This window comes from Globicephala melas, chromosome 3 (genome assembly GCF_963455315.2).
Source record: "Globicephala melas chromosome 3, mGloMel1.2, whole genome shotgun sequence".
Lineage (NCBI taxonomy): Eukaryota > Metazoa > Chordata > Mammalia > Artiodactyla > Delphinidae > Globicephala > Globicephala melas.
Window position 1 is genome coordinate 169129731 of NC_083316.1, and position 20713 is coordinate 169150443.

The following is a 20713-nucleotide window of genomic DNA, read 5'->3' on the forward strand; positions in this document are numbered from 1 at the left end:
GGTTGTGTCAGCGCGTCACCCCTTTCCATGGCTAACGTTCCAGTGTGTGGAGGGACCCTGTGTTGGGTTTCTGTCCTGCGGTTGGTGGGCATTTGGGTTGCTTCCGCTCTTTGGCTGTTGTGGATCGTGCCACTGTGAACACGTGTGTGCAGATTCTCGCGCTGGACGTATTTTGGAAACAGATGGAGGACTGGACGGGGGTGGGGTGAGAAGGGAGGACCTGGGGGCTGCAGGGCTGCTGGCCTGAGCACCTGGAAGGGTAGGGCTGAGGTTGTGGAAAGGAAATTCAGAAGCTTCGTTGGGTTTGGAGGCCCCCATGCGGCTGTGTTGGGGGGCAGAGAAGAGGTGGGAGGGCTGAGCCCCAGGTCGGCCCTACCCAGATGAGCGCCCGCCTCCTTCTCCAGCCTCTGCTCTCCCGGCTCGGCCCCTCAGCTGGGGGAGAGGCAGTGGCCTGGATGGTGGCCAGCAGACCCAGCTGTTGCCAGGACTCCGGGCTGCCTTTGTAGCTGTCAACAATGGCCCCGCAGGCCTTGGAGGCAGGAGCCCCCGGGCACCCAGAGGCAGACATGCAGACCCTGAGGCAGGAGGCTGCCCGGCCCTACGTCCCCCGGGGAACCCTGGAAGTGAACCTCCCGGCATCTCTCTACAGGTGAGCACGTCCTTGCACCTGCACTGCCTCTTTGGGTTTGCTTCCCACCAGTGTCTTTCAGTCTCCATAAAGGTATGCGGGTGCTGCACCTGCTCCCTGCACCCTCCCCACCCACCTGCACCAGGCTTGGGACCTGGCAGGAGTGGTGGTTCACGCATGCAGGACACACACACAGCCAGCCAGCAGAGCAGATAGGTTCCTGGGAGCCCTGCGCTGCTGGAACAACCCCACAAGGGGGCGGCATCGAGCACAGAATTTACCTCTCCCAGCTCTGGGGGCCGGGAGCCCCAACACCAAGGTGTCAGCAGGGCTGGGGCCTTCTGAGGCCTTGAGGTAACATCTGCCCCGTGTCCCTCCTGGCTTCTGGGGGTGCTGGCAGTCCGTGGCGTCCCTTGTCTCGTGACCTCCCCTGACCGTGTAGATACCCCAGCCTCACCAGGGCTCTGCATTAGGGTTGCATTAGGGCCTCCCTGACCCGGCATGACCCTATTAAGGGTCTTAAGTTATGTCTTGAGTTACATCTGCTAAGACCCTATTTGTCTTAACTTAAGATGTCTTAAGTTACATCTGCTAAGACCCTATTTCCAAGTAAGGTCATGTTCTGAGATTCCGGGTGGACGTGAACTGGGGGGACACGTTCAACCCATTAGAGGACCCATTAATAAGCGTTAATAAACTATAATGGGTCACCATCTTGCTTTACAGGAAAGGCGAGTCAGTGCCTTTGCTGCTGTTCCATTTCCAAGAAAATTAAGTAAAAAAAAAACTGCCACCACGATAGAAGCAGGTTCCCACAGGCGTGTGATGGGATGGAATGGCTCGTGCCTACACGCTGCTTCTGGAATGAAGCAGAAACCAGTAAGAGTGGCGGCCCTGGTGGAGGGGACTGGCAGCTAGGTCAGGGAGACTCACTGCTTTTTCCAGTACTTTTATTTATTTAAATGTCATTGGATTTCTTGATTCTACGTCAAAAAGGCATTCATTTATTATGAGAAAAAAATGTTTTTCAGCCATAACGCGATGTTCTTTTATTAGTTTTTTTGAGGTGTAATTGACACAGAGACTCGCTTTTCATTGTGTGTTATTTTTGACTGTTTTAATTCCTTTTTACAAGCCAGGTGCATTTTGTAGTTTTGGTTCATTTTGTAGTTCAAAAGAGTGGGGCCTGCCAGACGGTCCCCAAACTCCCCTCCCTGCAAGTGGCAAAGCAGCCTGCGGCCACTTCCCAGAACTGACCAGGCCGAGCCCACCTCTTATGAAACACGTGGGTTTCTGGTCTTCCGTGTGGAGTGGGAACTCCAAGCAGGCACAGGGGAGAACGTTTTATCAGCAGCCCTGCTTGGACCATCTTGGGGCCACGGGCTCATTCCCTAGGGCATCTCCCTGGAGCAAGCTCGTCAGGTCAAAGCACGTGCCCATGTCTGTCTCTTGGGCAGTGGTGCTGCGAGGGTGTTCCCGAAGGATAGCTTTAGTTTTGATGGTATCTCATTGAGGTTTGATTTTTGCCATCGTTAGCATATTTCCACTTCCCTCTTTGCTCTGCCAGCCTCTGTTCCTTACACCATCCCTGCTGCCCCAGGGCCTTTGCACAAGCGGGACCCTCCTCACATCACTGCCACCTCCTCAGGGGAGCCCTCCTGATGCTTTCAGCCTGGGACGGGCTCTGGCAACAGTGGCCCCTGGAACAGGCACTCCTGTGTAGCTGCAATAGTTTCTCCTTTAAATGTGAGCTTGCCTTCACTCCCCGCTGGCCCCCATAGCTGGGCGGGTGGCGATGGCACAAGGGTTCCCCGAAGGTCTCCCTGGGAGAATGGGCTCCCCATACACTTTCCCAGTGTCCCCAACCCACGGCTCCCAGGCCAGACCAATGACGGTGAAACCTGCGCCACTCACTGAGCCATAGCTGAGACCACGTCCTCCTGGTGCACCTCCAGGCCAGGGGGGCTTCCTGGAGGAAAGGGCCTGCAGGTCTGGGAGGCTGGGCAAAGGACTTAGTAGAGGCAAGAAAAGATGAAATGTTTAGGAGGTCCTGGGGGTTGGGGAGGATGTGGCAGAGAGGAGGGGCTACAAGGGGTCAGCCTTCCGCCCTCTGCCAGCCTAGGTGGGAGGGTGTCCAGTACTGAAGGACAGACAAGGCCCCCCGCACCTCGGGCCAGGCTTCTGCATTCTGCACCCTCAGTGCTGGTGATGGGGATGAAGAGGCCCGGGGAGGGCAGGGGGGCTGAAAACTCAGTCTCTCTCCTCCCACCCCTGCCCTCAGCAATGACTACCTGTCCCAGGAGGGGCCCCGCCAGACACCGGCCATCAAGCAGGAGATGCGCTGGAAGTACACACCCATGGGACGCGACGCGGCCGGCCAGCTGTGGTACACGGGCCTGACCAACTCGGACTCTCGAGAAGCCTGGAACATGCTCCCTCGGGCTCTGGACAGCCCACACTTCGAGGCTTATGCCCGCAGGCACAGATGCCACAGCCCCCCCAGGAGCGCAGCATGCCCAGCATGCCCTCGGGTGAGTGCCCAGCCCGGCCCTCCCTGACACCAGGCTCGCCTGCAGGGGAGGGTGAGGCCCACAGGTGCAGAGATGACCCCTGACCCCTACCCCACAGCCTACACCCAGCGTCTCCGGGAGACCGCCTGGTACGACCCCATCATCCCTGCGCAGTACAGGGGCCCCCGCACACAGTACGGGAGCATGCTGTGGAAAGACAGACCCAACCGGGACGAGGAGTACGGTGAGCTTGGGCCAGGGGCAGGCGACCCAGGGGCTGGCGGTGAGAAGCTGGGGGCCAGGAGGCGGGGCCAGCCGGTGACCCGGGTCCTGGCCCCCCAGTGATCCACAGACACCAATTCGGGGTCAAGCCGCTGTGGCAGGCATCTGACTACGGGCCATACCTGTCGGCGCCCCAGCGCCCGCGCTACACCACCCAGAACTACCGGCAGTGGGACCTGGAACCCTGCTGCCCCTCCACCAACCAGCAGCCCCGGCTCGTCTACACGCCCAGTCACTGATAAAGATCTCGTGCTGCCCGGTGTGGCTCTTCAGGGACCCGGCGCCTCTCCCCCAAGGCATCTGTCCACCTCTGGGGCTGGGGCCTGGGGAGGTCAGGCAGCCAGATGAAGGGAGCGCTGAACCAGGACCCTAGTGACCAAGCTCCAGGGCAGAGTCAGACAGACGACCTCTCCTGCCCTCGGCTCCCTCTACCCCGGGCCCCAGGCCAAGGCACAGTCCTGGCCCCAGGCGGCTCTTTACTCACTGTCAGCAGTGGCCTGGGTGCAGGGAGCCGCACTCGGGGCCCCGGCGTGCTGAGCCTCACCATCGCCACGGGCAGGGTCTGGGCCCAGCCCCCTAACCCTGAGGCTGGGGCTCCTGGCAGGCTCCGCAATGGCTCTGTCCTCCAGGGCCTGGCGGCACCCGGTAGTAGCACCCAGGAGACCCTAGGCTGGCCGGGGCTGAGCTCGGGGCAGGCCCAGCACCCAGGAGCCTCACATCCGGCCCCCACACAACACAGGGCACCCCGAATCATCCAGACAGCTGGGGGTGGGTTAGAGTCAGGATTGGGGTACCCCAGACCCACAAGGACCCCACCAGCCCCTGAATACCAGAGGGCCTAGCTCGGTGTCCCCGCCCTAGCGGGGAGAAGCTGCTGGTATCCCGCCCACCAAGCCCCACCTGACCCCCCCGCAGCCAGGCAGGGATGGGACAGACGCAGGAGTGGGATCAGAGCAGCAAAGGGGCCGCTTGCAGGCCTTGTAGGGCAGCGAGCGTTCACAGTCGCGGTTAATTTACAAAGGGTAAAGGACCATGGGGCGGTGTCAAGGTTGGGCTCCAGGGTGCCCTGCAAGAGAAGGGGGTGGAAGTGGGGTTAGGGAGGGCGGGGCCTGTCCTGGCCCAGACCTACACACCCATGGCTGGTTTGGGGCTTTTGTGGGGTGGCGGGGCCTGCAACTCACAGCTCCGAAGGCGGACGGGCCAGACCAGGAGACTGCACAGAGCCAGGGTGGCGGCCACGCCCACGCCACCCGTCACGGCCACCATCACCCAGTGGTAGAAGGCCACGCAGGCTTTGCAGCAGAGCTCTGAGCTGGGGGCAGGGGAAGGGCAGAAGGGGGGTGAGCAGACGCCTGTCGGTACCTTCCAGCCCCAGCCTGTACCTCCTGCTCCTCCCATCTCAGCCGGGGCACCCCATCTTTCCCCGCACTCAGGCCAGGACCAAGTGGTTGCCCTCAACCCCCTCCTCCCCTCCAACAGCTGATACTTAAGTCAGTAAGGTCAGCTCTGCCTTCCAAGTCTACCCCAGACTGCCCATTTCTCCTTCCTCAGGATCCAGCCCCGTCACCACCTGCCCCCCCCACCATCCTAGTCCCCTCCCTGTTCCCACCCTCCCTTCCCTGTCTGTCCTCCCCACCGTAGCCGCCAGAGGGCGCCTGTGAGCAGCTGACTCAGACCCCGCCCCTTCTGCTCACAGCCCTCCAGGGGCCCACCTCCCTTGGGGCAAAAACCCAAGTCCTCTTGTGGCCCACAAGGCCCTGCACGACCCATCCCCTCCCTGCCCTCCCCTCCTCCCTCTCTCCACCTCGCTCACTGTGCTCTAGCCACAAGGGCCTCGTTGCTGTCCTTCCACCATGCCAGGCACAGTCCTGCCCCAGGGCCTTTGCACAAGGATGCTCCTCCCCATACGCCTAGAACTCCCTGACATCCTCCAGGTCTTGGGTCCCACGTCACTTCAAGGCAGCCCTTCCTGACTTCTCGCCCCAGTCAGGCCTCCCCAAGTGGTGTCCTTCACACCCTTTGTACACATTTATTCATGAGATGATTCATGTGGCTCATGTTGTCCCCAGCTCCATGAGGACAGAGGACCAGGCCAGCTTTCAGTCCCAAATCCTGGGCTTCTACAGGGTGCAAACTCAGGTCTAGAACCATCTGGGGCTGGAACCCTAGGTTCTGAGGGTCTGAATTACAGGGATTCCAGGCTCTCTCTCTGCCCTGTCTGCTCACATCCCCCCGATCCATCTGTGTGTCCTCAGCACCCGGCCCAGGACAGACTGTTGGCTCAGTAAATAAATGGGTGCTCGAGGTGGGGAATAACCCGGTCTCCCTGGCTGTGAGGCCACCGGGGCGGGGTCTTCTGTTCTCATGGAATTAGCAGACCTGGGGCAGCGCCTGGGGCACAGCACGGCCTCAGCACAGCTCATTAAACGCAAGAACAAATGGATAGGGGTACTCACGAGCAGGGGTGCAGGCTCTGGATGGCCATGACTGCCAGCCCATTGGCCACCTTGTCCAAGAAGCTCATGGCGCCATACACGAAGGCTCCGCTGTGCTGGGGGGGCACGAGCAGGGGGTCAGCATCCCAGGCCTCGGCCCTGGTCCCCAACCCCAACCCGGACTGGCTCAGCGGCCCTACCGTATGGGGGCCGATGAGGTCAGCTGTCATGGCCAGCGAGGTGACGAGGATGGTGGCACAGCCCATGCCCAGCAGCACAGCCACCACATACACAGCCACACCCAGCTCATCTGCCAGTGCCACCCAGGCTGCGAAGGCCAGGATCACCAGGAGGCCCACAAAGTAGGTCATCTGCAGAGAGCCCGGCCCAGCATCAGGCCCACCTCGCTGGGCAGCCCTGAGCCTGGCACTTGCCCTTTCTGATCTTCAGTCCGGCCCCCAACCCCAGCAAAGGCGGGGCTTTGAGTTGGGTTATCCCTAAGGAGCCCCCAGCTCTGACCTCAGAGGATTTTGAGCCTCAGAGGTGCTCCGAGCTCCAGGGAGCAGATGTTCTAGGGCTATGCTGTTACAGCTGCCACTAGAGGTGGGCGGCTACTTGGGTCTCAACGCAACTCAATTAAAAGGAAACAAAATGAAGCATTCAGTTCCTCAGTCACGCCGGCCACCCTCTGGCTCCCACGCTGGGCCGTGGTCTGGAGTCGCCCAGGTTGCACAAGGCACACTACCCTCTGCCCGGCCTACTCACATTCCTCCCGATGCACTTGTTGACGGGCTTCAGAAGGAAGGAGGAGAGGAAGCCGCTGAGGTACATCACCAGTGGGATGGTGGCGATGAACTTCTGTCGGGGCAGAGTGGGCACAGGCGTGTGAGGAGTGGCTCATCAGCCTCAGGGCCCCGCACCCCCGCCACCCGGCCGGCTCACCTTAGGCAGGTTGAGGGAGTAGGTGAGGTACATGGCCATGTATGTCTGGGACAGGTTCACAATGAGCCTCGTGCTCATGTACAGCGAGCCTACCTGTAAACAGAGGGACGGGTCAGAGGGGGCCCTCCTCTACTCCCATAAGCGGGGAGCACTGGGGGCCAACGGGAGTAACCCTGCAGCTGGCACCCGATCCATTAGTAGTGACTGCCTAGCTGGTCAGGTGGAGAAGAGAGCAGTGACATTAGTAATGTCTGCCCTGGGTGTGGCTGGAGAAGGGGCTACGTTTTGCTCCAATGTCTGCCATCCCTGCCTGCAGCCGCACAGAGTAAGGGCCTGGTGGGAGAGGGGCATCAACTCCAACAGCCTCTGCCCCTGTGACATACCTGATAAAAGGCTGGCTCCCGAAGCCAGTGTTTCCAGAGCAGCAAGGGCCGGGCAGTAGCAGGGGCCAACAGAGGGCTGTGTTCATCTGGCTCCTCCACCTGCCGCCGGCGCCCCTCCCTGGTGCCCAGGTGGAACAGCAGTGAGAAGACAGCTCCAATGCCCACCACCAACAGCGAGAGGTTCTGGGGACCGGGCAGGAGAGGGGTCAGCAGCGACTCTCGGCCCAAGCCCTGAGTTCAGGGCCTTGGGGTTGTCCCACCCGGGCAGCAGCCAGCCTTGGCCCACCCCGGGCCCCAGCTCACCCGGAACACCGGCACATCTTGGACCCCCAGCTGGTCATAGACATCCTGGGTGGACCCCATGTGGGGAGAGCCCTGCAAGTGGAGCAGAAGCCAGGCAGCCCCATAGACGGTGATGCTGGCCACCACGGTGAAGGCGTACCTGCCAGGGCACAGGCAAGGCCTCAGCAGGGCAGCCCGGGAGCCACGCAACCACTTACTCCCCAGGCAGGCGTACAGTCAGAGCGTCTGGGGAACCTCCGGCCAGGTGATTTCAGCCACCAACACACTGGGTAGCCCAGGAAAGCCTCTGCTGGCCTCAGTTTCCCCAGCGTGCACGTATCTGATTTCTCTGGCCCAAGACCCCACCGTGAGGTCCCATCTGCCTGGGGCCTGAATGTAGAGACTCAGCAAAGCAGGGCCAAGTCAGGCCTGCAACCCAGAAGCCTGAGAACCCAAGATACTCAGAAATCCTGGGCTTCAGCTGGGCAAGGGCTCCATGGTCTAGAGTCATCCGAGTCCACTCCTGCCTGCAGCCCCAGAGCCATGGCCTGCCTAGGGCCCTGGCCGGGGCGAGGAGCCTCTGGATCTCACCAGGAGTCCACTTCCCTTTCTGAAAGTGAGAACAAGAACACCCGCAGAAGTCAAGGCGAAAATGACACGAGGCAGGCGGTAAACCACTTGCGGGTAGAAAGCGCCCAGCCTCTACCGGGCCCAGCCTGTCCCCCTCAGCTGGGGCCCTCGGGGGCCCCAGGCATTGAGCAACCCCCGCCGTTAGTGCCCGCAGCTCTCGGCCGTAATGGGGAACTGGGCTCAGACAGGCAGGGCCCTCATGACGAGCGCTTATGCCCGCACGGCCACCTTCATGTGTGACGTCCCTCCTGCCGAGAACTGTCATCTGATCCCTGGTCCCACTGCACAGGCCCCACTCTGCTCCAACCCTGTCCCTGGGCACATGACAACCTCTCGGACTTGTGAGAATTCAAGATCTTCTGCATGACGGGCCCAGAACTGTGCCCAGCCCACAGCAAGCGTTCCATAAGTGCCCCTGCTACCATCACATGCAGAATCACCTCCTTCAGCACCTCAAGCAAGAAACGGACGCGCTGGGCGCCAGCTGTACCCACATGTGGGAGGCGGGATTCTAAGATGGTTCAGACATTCCCATGGCCTGCCTCCCTGCCCCCTCTAACCCCCTCCCCTTGGGGAACAGGACGTGTGAATGTGATGGGACGTCAAGCCCGTGTTAGGTAACTGTGGCAAAGGTAAAGGGATTTTGTGGATGTGAGTAAGGGAGATTATCCTGAGTGGGCCTGACCTAATCAGGCGACCCTCAGAAAGTGGGCTCACACCATCCCTGAGATGAGAGACTCGTGCTGGCCTCGAAGAAGCAGCAAGTCCCTACGACTTCTTTTCTTGGCCGTGCCGCGCAGCGTGCAGGATCTCAGTTCCCCGACCAGGGATCAAACCCATGCCCCTGCAGTGGAAGCGCAGAGTCCTAACCATTGGACAGCCAGGGAAGTCCCCACCCCCAAGACTTCTAAATCTATAAGAAGACAAACACTGCCAACAATGACATGAGCAGGGCAGAGGGACCCCAAGCCTCAGATGACGCCCCAGCCCTAGCCGACACCTTGACTGCAGCCTCAAGACTAACGCTGAGAACCCAGCTAAGCTAAGCCAGACTCCTGACCCACACAAACCAGGAGGTGGTCAATGGGTGCTGTTTGAAGTTGCTAACTTGGTGCTCATTTGTCACGCAGCAATGGCTGAATAACACACTAATGTACAGATGCCCACGCTGGGGCAGAGTCCCAGAGCCGCACAGCCAAGCAGAGCCCAGACATGGGAGGGTGGCCCTGGGCCCCCCGCCGTGCCTGCTCTTCGCACGCCTGCCTGCCCTGCCCCGAAGGTTGCACCTGAGAGCCGTGAGCTCCACCTTCTCATGGTCGTTGGTGACGAGCTCCGGGATGAGGCTGAGGTGGGCAATCTGTGTAGCAGCCCAGCCGAACTGGAAGATCACGATGAAGGGCCCGTAGTAGAGGAGGGCAACCCACTCAGGCGTGGTGGCGTTGCAGCCCAGGCAGGGGCTGAAGATGAAGGGGAAGGACAGCAGGACGCAGATAGTGCCTGTGGACAAGCAGAGCGGGGAGGGCACATTGCAGGGTCTTCCCACGCTGGCCCAGGGCTCCCCAGGTGAGCGGGTGGGGACAAAACCGAGACCTGGAAAAAGTTAGAGACCCCCTCCACAAACACACACACAACAAAGTCACACAGTGAGTGGGTGTCAGCAACCCGGGGCTCCCCAGGCTTACAGCCCCTGTGACAGATGGGGAACTAAGGCCGAGAGATCTGGGGCCCCCCCTGAGGACACACAGCCCAACAGGACAAAGGGGCTGGGCCTCCCAGTCCAGGCCCTACGCCCCTCGTGTGTGATGGGGGAACTGACACAGAGCCGGCCACATGCTGTAACCATGCAGGGGCAGGGCCAGATGACAGGGGCCAAGAATGGGCTCTTGCCATGCCGGCTCAGGGCTCGCCAAGTTTGCCCCCTTGGTGACAGCTGGGGAAACAAGCCGAGCCTAAGGCCACGCAGCAGGTTGAAAGGGCGCTGTGGAGGTCCCCTGGGGAACTGCCCACCACAGATGTGCCACTTACCCCATCACTTCCCCTTCCCGCCTCACCCATGGAGGGGGCCTTTTCCTCCCAGCTCCTACCAGGCGTCCCGTGGGGCTGCCAGGAGTCAGGAGGCCCAGGTGCCTCTCCCTGGAAAACACTCATACCTCAGAACAAGCACAAGTTCTCCCCGAGGTCCCAAAGGGGCCTGCACCACCCGCCCTGACCCATCCCCTCCTCCCTCTCTCCCCCTCACTCACTCTGCTCCAGCCACTCGGGCCTCCTCCCTGTTCTTCCTGCCCCAGGGCCTTTGCACAGGCTGTCCCCTCTGCCTGGAATGCTTTTCCCATGACATCTTAGCAAGCCGCACTCCTCTTCATCCCTCCAGGACTCAACTAAAATGCCACCTCCTCAAAGAAGCCCCCCTGACCAGCCCAGTCACCAGCAGTCCCCTCCCCACTCTGACACCCTCTGTCTGAACCCTGCTTTCTCTCCTTCATACCCTTTGCACACACAGGAATTCTTTTGTCTCTCTGTCTGGGGGGTGGGTAACAGGTCTCTCCAAGTCACTTCTGTGTCCCTGGCACCCAATATAGAGTCTGGCACATCAAGATCTTTTGAATGAGTGAATAATAATAATAGTGGCCTCTATTTAAAACAGCCCAAAGAGGTGAACGTTATTATTAAACCAACCCATTTCCTGATGAGTAAACTGAGGCCCACTGAGTGAGCTGCAGAGCTGCGAGGCCAGCCTGCTGGACTCAGCCATGCTCCTTCCCTCCAGCCCTCCACGCTTCTCCTCCCATCCCAGAGCGCCTGGAGCCAGACTTCCTTCCTCCCCACCAGGCCCCGGAGGTGACCTCATGCCCCAGACCCTGGGCCCACCCCAACAGTTCAGGGACTGGGAAATGAAACCAAAACCACGCTTGGTATTTCTCTGGAACTGGTGCCTGGAAGAGGCACCCCAGGCAGATTCCTGGTGGCCTGGAGGCCACCCCGGGGCCAGACAGGAACTGTAGACTCTGGTCAAAAGAATGTGCAGCCCTGGCCAGACGGACTGTACCCTGCTGCTGCCCAGGACACGTTAACCATTGTCAGGGCCAGGCTGCCTGGCTGGGGGACTTTGGGCAAGTGACTGCCTCTCTGGGCCTCCGTTTCCAGGAAAGGGAGCTAATAAAAATACCTCACAAAATTGGCATGAGAATTAAGAGTTAATGTGTGAAATCAGAAGCTCCTACTTCTTTGCGCCACTTCCTGTCTCAGCAACTTCAAAGCCATGAGATGTCACACCTTTGCAAAAGCTGTTTCAACTACTTGGAATGCCCCCCTACACACATACACTCCTATTCGTCCTTCAAAGCCCCAAAGCTAATGTCCCCTCCTCCAGAGCTCTGCTTCTTCCTATGAAGCCCAGTCTACCCACCTGCCCAGCTTGGACCCGACAGGAGTGTCCATGTCTGGCTTTCCGGGTCCTCTCTGCGCTAGACGGGGAGCCCCGAGGGCTTGTTAAAGGAAAGAATGAGTCTGTCCCCACCACCCACAGACTTGGGTAAAAAAGAGAAGTGAGCACTGAGGCCGAGGTGACCTTCACTCAAGTCACCTTATCAGGCATCACAAGGGGCCACCCTGGCTTCCTCTTCCTGGATCTCTGCATATGCAGGGAGAGGGCACAGGTGGAGGCCCTGGTATCTGGTTGGGGCACCCATCATAAGCTGAAGGCATAAACACAAAGCCTTCAGTGTACTGACAAAGGTGCCTCCACTACCCTAACCTCCCCTCTGCAAGGGGACTCAGCATCTCCCCCTGGGGTCAGGTGGGGCTGTCGCTGAACCTCAACCCCCCACCTACAAAACGGGAAGACAGGCTGTTACGAGGTCCCACCTCAGGGCCTTTGCACATGCAGCGTCCACTGCCAGGCAAACCTACCTGTGGCTGACTCCATCTCCTTAGAAGGGGCTCACCTGTCTGCCCCAGAGAAAACAGCCCTCACATCTCTCTGACCCAAGAACTACCTTTTTTGTGTGTCAACGGGTCTACTCAACTATTATGAACAAAACTGCATTTGATACTCTGGGCTCAGCTCTGTAAGCAATCCCAACCGCAGCCCGCAGAGGGATACCTCTGTCTGGGGTCTGAGTCACATGCCTCTCCCTGCTCCCGCCACGCCCCCGCACCCGGGCTGCTAGCCTAATGTGACCCAAGAACAGCCTGTGCATCCTCAGTGTCTAAGAAACTGAAATCCAGCCCCTAAGCCACGGCCACGGCAACGCCAGCCACTTGCAGGCAACTTGGAGATCTGTTGTACCTTGCAAAAAATGTCCCTCATGAGGGCCAAGGCAAATCACTGCCTCCTCAGTCATTGTTCCCAAGGGCAAGGAGATACCAGCCGGCCCTCCTGGTTTCTGGAAAGCTGCCGCCCAGAATTCCCAGAAGCGGGCAGGATTCCTGGTTCTGCCTCCTTAAATGCCCAGCATGCCCCAAGCGCCAGGATGCGGCGGGTACTTCTGCCAGCGAAAGAACAGCAGGCAAAGTGGCCAGGGCTAATCTCAGGGCCCAGGGTCCGGGCGGGCAGAGAAGGGATGCCAGGAGCCGGGCCTTATCATGGGTGTGCACCGGGCAGGGTGCCCCGGCCCCCGTGGGACCCACCTCCTCCCCTCACCAACAGCCCTCTAGTCCAGGTAACTCCCTCATAACAAACAGAGGGTGACCCCATTACCTGCTCTGCAGATCCCCATCCCATCAGCCGGACAAGCACAGAACCCCGACCCTTCTGGCTCACCCGGTCCCCAACCCAGTTCCCAGGACAGCTCCCCAAAGCCACCAAGTGCCAGGTTGCCCGAGATGAGTGAGGGGATGGATGCACAAAGTGCACTGGGGGAACAGACAGCCAGAGGGGACTCTAGGCAGCCTGGCTCAAGAGTTGTCCTGGGTGGTCACCCTGATACAGATGAAGTCAGGCCAGACCAGATAGACTGACAGAGGAGGCGCGGTCAGTAGACCCAACCCAGAGAGGGTTCAGGGTGCCCCGGAGGATCAGACAAAGAAAAGTGACACTGGACGGTCACACGAACAGTCAGACGGAGGAGGCTCCGCGGGTCGGCCGGCAGCCATGCGACAGACAAACAGAAGGGGTACTGGGCAGTTAAGCAGACAGATGGGAAGGCTCATGGGTTGGGCAATTAGAGAGGACGGAGCAGTGGGACAGAGGGGGTAGGTTCGGGCTCTGAGCCAGGCAGTCGGATGGGGGAGTCCGGACCGGGGCTTACCGACCAGGTGCCAGGCCTTGCGCGGGCCGAAGCGGGCGCAGCGGCCTGCGGCGCGGTCAGCCTCGAAGCCCACGAGGGGCGTGCACAGCCCGTCGGCCACCTGACCGAGCAGCAGCAGCAGGCCGGCGCCGCGCGAGCTGTAGGCGCGCACCGAGTGCAGGTAGAGCAGCAGGTAGGTGAACCACATGGACGCGCAGAGGTCGTTGAGGAAATGGCCCACGGCGTAGCTCAGCCGCGCAACGAGGGATAGCGGCCGCGGGGGCGCCCCCGCTCCGGCCGCCGGGGGCCCCGGGCCCATGGCGGCGCTCCGGGCTCGGCCCGTCCGTCCAGCGCCGGCAGACGGGACCCCCGGCCCTGGCTGCCCGCGCCCCGCTCTCCCTGCTTCGCTGTCCTATCCCGCCCCGCCGAGCGCTTTTGCGGCGACAAAGCCGGTGGACCCGAGACTAGCTCGGGCGGGGCGGGGAATCCCGGGAGCGGCGTCCGCGTCCGCCAATCGGGGCCGCGGGCCAGGGACGGAAAGCCAATCATCACGAAGAGAGGCGTGGTCGCGGGGTTAGCCCGGCCTCGACGCCCGGCACCGACGGGGCTACTGGGTCCTAGCGCCCGACGATTTCACAGTGGTTTGCGGACCCCTCCCACGGAGGTGCGGGGCGACGCCAAGGGCACCCCTAATCACATCCCCGTCTCCAAGCCCGCGCCACCTCAGCCTGACTGCAAATTTACGAGGCCTGCCTGCTGGAGGCCGGGGCAGACGGGGTGAGTTCGGGGCGTGGGTGGGTGGAAGAGAGGTCTGAGTCCGACCTCGCCTCTCTTGGGGCCCGGTGATTTCCCGACGCGGAGAGACCCAATCGGATGCAGAGAGGACGCATTGGTTCTAATTATTTAGTTATTAACGATAATAATGGGGATAATCAGAATTCTAACACCAGCTGGTATTTAATGAGCGCTGACTGTGCCGAGCGCCCCACGTGGATTTTCTCATCCCACTAGAGCAGGAGGCGGGGCAAATCTCCGATTTCACAGGCGACAAACCCGCCCAGAGAGGGGACGCAGGTGCTCTGGGGCGCACAGTGAGTCAAGTGCATGCGACTCTGAGGCCTGTGCTCTGGACCCCTCCCCATCCTCCTTCCAACAGCCCTCCCACGATTGGGTCACCACGCAAGCAGTTTCAAGTTCCTCCAAGCGTAGGGTGCAGCTCCCCCGGCCTCCGGTCCTCCAACCGGAGGCCTCAGAGTGCAACCGGAGGCCTGCACTCCACTGCACTCTGGAGCCAGAGTCACGGGATCCAGCCCCAGCCCCACCCCCTCCTAGCTCTTCCGGCTGGGACGAATCCATTTCGGGGGGCCTCCCGAGCTCTAGAATGGGTATAATGTATGTTTAAAAGGATATAAGCTTTATCTTTTTTTTTTTTTTTTGGCCTCACCGCGCGGCAGGTAGGATCTTAATTCCCTGACCAGGGATGGAACCCGCGCCCCCTGCAGTGGAAGCGAGGAGTCTTAACCACTGGACCAGCAGGGAAGTCCTTCAAGCGTTCTCTCAATATTCTCAGCCAGAAAGGCTTTCCAGCACCCTCTCCTCCCCCCTCGGTTATTACTCCGGGTTCCACAGTGTCCTGGGCTGCCCCCATCACAACCCTGACACCTCCCCCTTTCCCTGCCCCAATTGTAATTGTCTCCCCCACTGGACCATGATCCCTGTGAAGGCAGGAACCAGGTCCCTCTTAGTCACTGCGTTGTCCCCAGCGATGCCTGGCACATAGTAGGAACTCAAGAAACATCTGTCAACCGACTGAATGGTGGACATACAGGCAGAGAATCAGAAATGCAGACAGAAATTGGGAAACAGAGGGGAACCCACTTATAAACTTGAAGCCCAGGCAGCCCAAGGGGTGCCTGGCCCAGACGCCCACACTGACGCAGACCACCGACAACTCTTTCATGAAAAGGAGCCTGAAAAACTGGTGTGGATGGGGAATGGTGGCTCCAAGAGATATAGCCTGGCAGGGGAAGAAAGGAGATAAGGGGTAGACCCAGATCTTTGATAAATGGATTAGGAGAGATAAGAACCACAAGTCTTTCCTCCCTGCTGGGTATGCTCCCCTTCGATGATTTCTCCGAAGGAAATGGAAGACGACTTTTAAAATTACTAGCCTAGGGACTCCCCTGGTAGTCCAGTGGCTGAGACTCTGCGGAGTTCCCAGTGCAGGGAGCCCAGGTTCGATCCCTGGTCAGGGAACTAGATCCCACATGCTGCAAATAAGAGTTCGCATGCTGCAGCTAAAAATAGATCCTGCATACCGCAACTAAGACTCAGTGCAGCCAAATAAATATTTAAAAAAAATACTAGGCTAAGCTTTTCATTTGCATTCCTCCTCTCCTTTCACCCCTCAACACTTCACACCCATTTTTTAAAAGTCTTTATTGAACTTGTTACAATATTGCTTTTTTTTTTTAATATATATAAACGTATTTATTTTTGGCTGCGCTGGGTCTTTGTTGCTGCATGCGGGCTTTCTTTAGTTGCGGCGAGCGGGGGCTACTCTTCGTTGCGGTGCTCGGGCTTCTCATTGTGGTGGCTTCTCTTGTTGTGGAGCACGGGCTCTAGGCGCGCGGGCTTCAGTAGTTGCGGCACGTGGGCTCAGTAGTTGCGGCTCGCAGGCTCTAGAGCACAGGCTCAGTAGCTGTGGCGCACGGGCTTAGTCGCTCCGCGGCATGTGGGATCTTCCCGGACCAGGGCATGAACCTGTGTCGCCTGCATTGGCAGGTGGATTCTTAACCCCTGTGCCACCAGGGAAGTCGCCACACCCATTTTACAGATGAGAAAACTGAGGCTCAGACAGACGTCCCTTGCCAGAGGGCAAGCAGCTAACAAGAGGCGGATTCAAGTTTCCAACTGAGCTCCCTGTGACTTCCAATACCTTTGAGTTATTTATTCACTGGCAGGAGAGAGCCCACCTGGAGGGAAAGGTGGCTCAGTTTTCCCTCTTATCCGCCTCCTGTGTGGGTCAGGAACACAAGACGTCATCCCCGCAGCCCCTTGGGGCAGATGCAGCAGGGGAACGAGGGGATGTTTGGCAGAGGCACCAGCACATCTCTGATCTCTGGGTCCTTGCGCTGTTAGAGTCAGCTAGTATTTCCTGGCCTTGACTCTGTGGGGAAGGCAGGAACAAAGCTGATTCTGACCCTGGGGGAGCCAGGGAGCTGCCTCCGGAGCATCGTCATTCATTCATTCATGAACTCATTCATTCATTCATGAACTCATTCATTCAGTGGACCTGGTCTCAGGTCCACTGAGCAACTGTGGACCCCCAAAGCTTCTGAAGCCCCTCGTCTTAAGGTGGGGGGGGCGGAGCCACACCCTCCGAGCCCCCCGTGGTCAGTGCTGGGGCTGGAAGAATCAGACCAAAAGGGTGATTAAGTGGCAGAGGAGTTCGGACATTACCCCCAGGTCACTGGAGCCACAGTAGAGTTTTTAGAAGCGGGGAGGGTCAGATAAAACGTCTGTGGGGGTGAGGGTGAAGGCGGTTTATTCCAAAGCAGGCCTCAGCTGCATGGGTGGGACACCAGTGGAGGGCATACATGACCCGAATAAGAGGCAGACTTGCTCGGAAGATCAGAGAAGGCCATTGCCTAGGGGAAGGAATGACAGGAAGGAGAGATAAATGCCCAGCCCTCAGAGAAGGACAGACAGGCTTGTGGTCAGGAGAGATCTGGACATCCTTTGATGCCCCTAGAGCATCCCCAGCCCCCTCAGACGCGCCAAAACCGCGTCTCCCCTCCTCCCAGCTGGAGATCAGATGTCCCGGTGGCCGCTGTCCAGCCTCCGGAGAGGTGCTTGCTTTGATCTTCTTCTGACCCAGGTCAAAATGGGGGACGGGGGGGCACTCAGAGAGGGCGGGTTCGGATGGAGGCTCAGAAGAAATTTCCTTAGATCCCTGGGTGGCTGTGCAGAGCCCACAGCCAAGACCAAACCCAGGCAGTTTCATGCAAGCCACTCAGTTTCCCTTTCTGTGAAATGGAGGTGAGAGAAGCAACTCTGAATAGAGTTCTTGGGAGGTCTTAGGGAGATCAGACAGGGAAGGAACTTCCTGGGCCCTGGAACGGGGTTTCTCAAGCTGGCCAGTATTGACAGTTGGCCCTGGATTGTTCTCTGTGGTGAGAGCTGGCCTGGGCATTGCAGCATCTCTGGTCCCCACCCACCCCCGGCCCCAGTCGTGAAAACCAAAATGGTCTCTCGACATCGGGTGGGGGCAGGGGAGGGGGCGAATTGCCCCGAGGTGGGAACCACTGCAGTAGAAAATCCTCTGTAACACGGGCTTCAGTCTCCGTGGACAAGACTAGCCAATGCTTGTCTGTCCTTCTGTCCTACCCTGAGGGCTGGGCATTTATCTCTCCTTCCTGCGTCATCCCTACCCCTAGGCAGGGCCTTCTCTGATCTGAGCACTATGCCGTGAAGTAAACTCATTCGAGTGAATTAAACTCATTATATCCTTCCAACATCTCATAAAGGCAGACATGGTTATTATCCTACTTCACAGAGGGAGCAAACTGAGGTGCAGAGAGTTTTGATAAATTGCCCAAGTCACACAGCTGGGGCTCAGCGCCACCTCCCTGAGCTCCTGAGGGTCCAGCAGCAGTGGGGGTGCCCCCTCCTCAGAGGTCTGAGACCCCCGTCTCCACACCCCTTCGTTGCGGCAGCTGATACCTCTGTGTTTCCCTTTTGCCTCCTCGGCCCTTCGATGCCGATGAAAGCAATCCCCTGTATTAAATTCACTCTGTAAAAAAGCCTGAGCAGGGCTGATCTATCCTGGGAGCACCGACAACACCCTGATCCTTCCTGGGGGTGGAGAGAAGTTGAACCACCCTATGCTAGCAAATAAGCATTAAAAACATAAACGGGGGACTTCCCTGGTGGTCCAGTGGTTAAGACTCTGACTTCCAACTCAGGGGGAGCAGGTTCAATCCCTGGTCGGGGAGCTGAGATCCCACATGCCTCGCTGCCAAAAAACCAAAACATAAAACAGAAGCAATATTGTAACAAATTGAATAAAGACTTTAAAAATGGTCCACATCAAAAAAATCTTTAAAAAAGTAAATGGGGGACTTCCCTGGCGGTCCAGTGGTTAAGACTCCGTGCTCCCAATTCAGGAGGCACAGGGTCGACCCCTGGTCCTGGTCGGGGAACTAAGGTCCCACATGAGCACGGCATGGCCAAAAAAAAAATAAAAATAAACGGGAGGCACCACACCCCAGTAATTTCATGTCTTCCGACCTACCCTGGAAAAGCCAACCAGGGACATCAGACAGCAGGTTGAGAACGTTTGAAGCAGGGGCTGCAATACAGGCATATCGAGAAAAACCAGAACCTGCGTCAGCCAGGGCTCATTAAACAGGCGGTGATGCGGTCCTGCTGTGGAACGTTACCCAGCGCCAGAGGGAACGAGGCACTGCTCCGGACCTCACATATAAAACCACTGGGAGAAAGGCTATGAACTCTCAGTTTGCAGGGGATGTTCACAGCATGATGGCCATGTGATCCCAAAAAGCAAGATGTGAGCTCACATTCCTTATAGGAATACATTCACACTCGTGTGTGTGTGTGTGTGTGCGCGCGCGCACGCGCGCACGCACGTGTTGTGTGTTTTTGGGTTTTTTTATAATTAATTTATTTATTTGGCTGTGCAGGGTCTTAGTTGTGGCACACGGGATCTTTGTTGCCACACACGGGATCTTTGGTTGAGGCATGTGGGATCTAGTTCCCTGACCAGGGATCAAACCCGGGCCCCCTGCATTGGCAGCATGGAGTCTTAACCACTGGACGGCCAGGGAAGTCCTGCACATGTTGTGTTTTGCACTGTGTCTCCCCAACATTCCTAGGTGAAAGTCCTAACCCCCAGGACCTCAGAATGTGACCTTATTTGGAGATAGAGTCACTGCAGATGTAATGATGTAATGATGAGTCACAGCTGGAGCAGAGTGGGCCCTAGTACTATATGACCGGTGACCTTAGGAAAAGGGGAAATTTGGACACAGACACATACGCACAGGGAACGTCACGTGCGCATGAAGGCAGAGATGCCGTGATGCTTCTATAAGTCAAGGCGTGCCGCAGATTGCCAGGGACCCCCGGAAGCTGGGAGAGCACACAGAGCATGGGACAGACTCACGGCCTCAGAAGGAACCAGTCCTGACCAAGCCCTTGATCTTGGACTTCTGGCCCCCAGAACTGTAGCCCTAGGAGACTCATAGAGTGAGTGCGTGCGTGCGTGCGTGCGTGTCTAGGAGAAGTTTTGCTAAGAAATGTAACAAGCTGACAATGGAGAGTACGGTGGAGGTATGGTGGCCTTCATACACTACTTTAATTTTGTACAAATGAAATGAATTTGCACATTATTTGCATAATAAAATTAATTTTGTAAACAAAGACATTTAAGCCATCCTTAACAGATCTCATATTTCTAGGACCACAAATCGGGATACTCTTCCTGATTTCGTACTTTAAAAATTTCCAAATGGAGCATAGAAATGAATGCAAAGAAACTAGCATGAAATTATATGACATTAGACAGCTAGAGTTCCTGGTTTTACTGAGAGCTAGGACTTGAGAGAACTTTCTTACTAAGAAAAACCTATTTATAATTTGGGGGCAAAAGGATCTGCTTTTAGATAAACGTATGAAGGATGTAAAGTCAAACAGCAGAAATGCTACTTCTTACATGCTTGTTGGGGGGTGGTGTGTGTCTGGATTGCATGCACTGGACTGAATGCAATGCAGTTTGGACCCAAGACACTTTTGTTTTTTCTAGAAAATACCCACACAGCAAGGAATTTGTATCGATGCCAAAGAGCTCCAAACTTCTTTCAAAATCAACCACAGTAGGGACTTCCCTGGTGGCACAGTGGTTAAGAATCCACCTGCCAATGCAGGAGACACGGGTTCGAGACTTGGTGCGGGAAGATCCCACATGCCGCGGAGCAACTAAGCCCGTGAGCCACAACTACTGAGCCCGCGAGCCACAGCTACTGAGCCTGCGTGCCACAACTACTGAAGAGAAGCCACCGCAATGAGAAGCCCGCACACTGCAACGAAGAGTAGCCCCTGCTCGCCGCAACTACAGAAAGCCCGCACAACAACAAAGACCCGATGCAGCAAAAAATAAATAAAATAAATTTAAAAAAATCAACCTCAATAAATTGGAATGTTGGGATTGACATACACACTACTATTTATAAAACAGATAACTAATAAGAACCTACTGTATAGCACAGGGAATTCTACTCAATCCTCTGTAATGGCCTATATGGGGAAAGAATCTAAAAAAGAATGCCTATATGTATATGTATAACAGATTCACTTTGCTGTACACCTGAAA

The 20713-nt window shown here is 57.7% G+C and overlaps 2 protein-coding genes across 7 annotated transcripts in view; one reads left to right on the top strand and one right to left on the bottom strand.

Annotated features, from left to right (window-relative positions):
- TEKTIP1 (tektin bundle interacting protein 1) lies at positions 1-5736 on the top strand. 2 transcript variants are annotated; one of them, XM_030845529.2, is made up of 4 exons: positions 1-649; positions 2910-3121; positions 3230-3382; positions 3481-5736. In XM_030845529.2, exons 1-4 carry the CDS (start codon positions 516-518, stop codon positions 3657-3659), a joined length of 678 nt encoding a protein of 225 aa, XP_030701389.1. In that variant the 5' UTR covers positions 1-515; the 3' UTR covers positions 3660-5736. The 2 variants fall into 2 exon arrangements, with proteins under 2 accessions (XP_030701389.1, XP_030701388.1); XM_030845528.2 differs by lacking the exon at positions 3481-5736 and having other exon boundaries at positions 2910-3159; positions 3257-3475.
- MFSD12 (major facilitator superfamily domain containing 12) overlaps positions 1586-20713 on the bottom strand; it is a 25253-nt gene continuing 6125 nt past the window's right edge. The window contains exons 1-9 of one of the 5 annotated variants that reach the window (XM_030845514.2): positions 13342-13739; positions 9379-9589; positions 7484-7622; positions 7181-7363; positions 6798-6890; positions 6621-6713; positions 5877-6226; positions 4602-4732; positions 1586-4486 (exon numbers count right to left, since the gene is read on the bottom strand). In XM_030845514.2, the coding sequence (XP_030701374.1) occupies positions 4464-4486; positions 4602-4732; positions 5877-6226; positions 6621-6713; positions 6798-6890; positions 7181-7363; positions 7484-7622; positions 9379-9589; positions 13342-13639 (1521 nt within the window). In that variant the 5' untranslated portion in view covers positions 13640-13739 and the 3' untranslated portion in view covers positions 1586-4463. Of the gene's footprint in view, positions 4487-4526; positions 4733-5876; positions 6227-6620; positions 6714-6797; positions 6891-7180; positions 7364-7483; positions 7623-9378; positions 9590-13341; positions 13740-20713 lie in introns of those variants that run through there. The other 4 variants (XM_030845515.2, XM_030845519.2, XM_030845513.2 and 1 more) reach the window with 4 other exon arrangements.

Bases quoted from the DNA above. Each gene is read 5' to 3' on its own strand.
- TEKTIP1 (XM_030845529.2), top strand. From the start codon at position 516: ATGGCCCCGCAGGCCTTGGAGGCAGGAGCCCCCGGGCACCCAGAGGCA. The intron at 650-2,909 runs GTGAGCACGTCC...CCCTGCCCTCAG, and splicing joins CTCCCGGCATCTCTCTACAG to CAATGACTACCTGTCCCAGG. The intron at 3,383-3,480 runs GTGAGCTTGGGC...CTGGCCCCCCAG, and splicing joins CAACCGGGACGAGGAGTACG to TGATCCACAGACACCAATTC.